Genomic DNA, 3,298 nt, shown 5'->3' on the forward strand with positions numbered 1-3,298 from the left:
ATTTTGCTAATGAACAGAAGGCCATTTGTACAGAAGGTCCTTCATAGGACCCTGCTACGATGTGTGCATTCTTCCTAAGTAGAAGACTTCCTATATGAAATCCACGAAGGAGTTTATGGAAGCCACGTTGGAGGCAGATCCCTTGCCCACAGAGCCATATCACAAGGGTATTAGTGGCCCTACATGTAAAAAGATGCCAAAACCTATGTTAGGAAATGCGAGAAGTGTCAATAGTTTGCACCCTTGATACATCAGCCAACTGGGGATCTCAACCCTGTGTCTAGCCCTTAGTTGTTTGCCCAATGGGGCATGGATGTGATTGGGCAATTGCCCAAGGTAATTGGGCAAAAAAAGATCTTATTGGTAATCACGGACTACTTTATGAAGTGGGTAGAGGCAGAGCCTCTGGCCAAAATCTGAGACGTGGATGTTAGGAACTTCATCTAGAAGAACATTATTACCAGATTCGGAATCCCAATAGTTCCCAGTTTGATAGCATGTTGATCAAGAAGTTCTGCACAAAGTATAAGATCAAAAACTATTACTCAACCCCTAGCTTCCCTCAGAACAACGACCAAGTTGAGGCCTTCAACAAAACCATCATGGATGGAATAAAAAAGAGGTTGGAAGCAGCCAAGGACAACTGGGTAGAAGAATTACTTAATGTTTTATGGGCATATCGCACTATGCTGAAAAGATCTACTGGCAAATCTCCTTTTGTCATGGCTTACGGAACTAAGGCAGTCATACCTCTAGAGATCGACATTCCTAGAATCAAAACTCAAGGAGTAGAGAATGGTACAAACAAGGCATTCCTTACCCGAGATCTTGACCTAATTGAAAAAAGAAGAGAAAGATCAGCAATTCGACTGCGGGCATACATAGAGAGACTTGCAAGGACATATAACAAGAAGGAGAATCCTAGAGAATTCTAAATTGGGGACCTCATCCTAAGAAAAGTTTTCGGCAACAGAAAAGATCCCAATGAGGGTAAGCTTGGCCCAAACTGGAAAGGACTGTATAGAATCATTTCGTCTGCCGACGACAGAGCTTACAGGCTAGAAGACAACGATGGCAAGGAACTGCCAAGACCATAGAATACTAGTAATTTGAAGTTTTTTTATCATTAAGTTTTCAAGTTTTTGATATGTAATGATTTAGCCGAAGTATTAATAAAATACTAGTACAATTTTGTCCCTTATAAAATGTTGTTAAAATTTATAACTATTAGATAAGGCTGAAAAGTCTTAAGCAGATGTTCCTAGGGTGAACAAGACAATTAACTTAAACTTGCAATGATTAAGTTGAAGAAGATGTTTCAATAAGAAACAAGATGAAACCAGCCACGATCTGGCTAGTTTGTACGAAAAACTGAGGTAAGATAGTACTCTCGGTACACTAAGGTTAAGCCTTAAGCGTTTTGTTTAGATGAGCTAAACACGATGAGAGATAAGTTGAGTAACTTGATCGCCGAAGTGCCCCCGAGTGGACGAGCCATCGTGGTATTCTTGTTCTCTTGTTAGCAAGTGTTTGGTTTAATCTATTTTGCCCCGTGCTCTCCAGCCAAGTTCCTTGTTTAGTTCTAAGGTCAAAAATCAACACTTACAGTTTTGATAGTACACATGTGTAAGTGTAAGTGTTTGTTTATTAAATTTAGTTAGTGGAGGTTATGGACCCATTTTTTTTAGTGGGCTTGTGATTAAGGCCACGGTTTTTCGATTTTCCTGAAGCTGGACAGATTGGATTGTTATCATGTTTGCAAAATATAGATTTGATTGTTATATATAAAAAATAAAAATAAATAAAAAATAAAATAAAATAATGTTGATTGGTTTGATTATGTTAAAATTTGAAAAAATATAAATCGTCAAACCGATTCGCATCCATCCGCCAATCCGCACAATCTGCATCTGCCAATTCGGCAGACGGCTGCAAATTGAATTTCTCTAATCCACCTAGTTTCGGACGGATGACAGATTGGAGGTTCCGAGGCCACAACCGAACCGCGAACACTCCTATTAGATATATGATAGAATTATGTGGTATGATATATGTTAGACTTATCTATTTTGATAATTTATTTAATTATGTTTTAATTTATTTGGAAGAGAAAAATAAAATCAAAATTTATTTTAACGATTTATTTAATTATGTTTTGATTTATTTGGAAGAGAAAAATAGAATCAAAATTTATTTTGATGATTTATTTGAAAGAGAAAAATAGAATCAACATTTATTTTGATGATTTATTTGAAAGAGAAAAATAAAATCAGCATTTATTTTGCCCCATTATTTCTCACCTAAACCTTTATCCTAAATGTTGTTAGAATGTATTTAATATTTAATTAAATCAGGAGTTCAAACAGCCCAAAAACAGGGATTCAAACAGCTCAACACAGCAGCAGTTCAAAAGGTTCAAAAGGTTCAAATGGAAGATATTCAAATTGGTAATGATGGAGTGAAAGATATTCAAATAAATACAATGGCTATAAACGACTATAAATTCAAATGAATACAATGGTTATAAACGGCTATAAGTTTCATTATATATACCAAAGCCTCTAATGTAAACAAGTTACAAAAAATCAGAAAATATTATTTGATCTATAATCACTTACATTTATTCTCTGAAAAATTCTATGAGAAGTGTTCTTCAATTTTCGTTTACATCCTCTTTCAGAAATTATACACTAAGACGTATAGCTTTAAACCCATCTTTCCTGTGTGGGGTTTACAGAAAAACCAGAGCTTCATTTTTATATCTATCTTTGAGAGATAATTCTTGTAGCTTTCTGTGAAAGCAAAAACACCTTCTTTTCAACCTTGTAAGAGTGTAGTACACTCAGTGTTCTTGACTTAGAAAGTCTGTGTAAAATCCGTGGAAGATTGCTCCATTCGTAAAGAGGTTGCTAGCACCCCCGTGAAGCTAAAGCATAGTGGAAAATCTCAAGTGAAGCTTGAGGAGTGGACGTAAGCCGAGTTGAAACCGAACCACTATAAATTTGTTTGCCTCTCTCTCTCTCTTATCTCTTTGTTTTATTTAAATTACCATAGTTATATTTAACATTTTTACTGTGCTAAAATCATAAACTGACATAGTTGTTGGAACACTTGTTTTAATTATTTTTATTTCATTAACTATATTTATCTATTGTGCTAGTCATAATTTTTATTAGGGCATTATTAATTTTTAATTGTAAAAACCTAATTCACCCCCCTCTTAGGTTGTCTTTTGGGTAACAATTGGTATCAAAGCCTAGACTCTTGTTTTAGATTTAACGATCTGGGAGTTTCAATC

General features: G+C 35.2%; 1 protein-coding gene across 1 annotated transcript; it reads left to right on the forward strand.

The window, feature by feature from the left end:
* Nucleotides 1–309: 309 nt before the first annotated feature.
* On the forward strand, nt 310–935 carry LOC145821500 (uncharacterized). Its single transcript, XM_082918022.1, has 2 exons — nt 310–336; nt 465–935. Exons 1-2 carry the CDS (start codon nt 310–312, stop codon nt 933–935), a joined length of 498 nt encoding a protein of 165 aa, XP_082774148.1.
* The last annotated feature ends 2,363 nt before the right edge of the window (nt 936–3,298 follow it).

The sequence above is a fragment of the Camellia sinensis genome, chromosome 3 (assembly GCF_055761805.1).
Source record: "Camellia sinensis isolate YWXY chromosome 3, ASM5576180v1, whole genome shotgun sequence".
NCBI classification, from domain to species: Eukaryota; Viridiplantae; Streptophyta; class Magnoliopsida; order Ericales; family Theaceae; genus Camellia; species Camellia sinensis.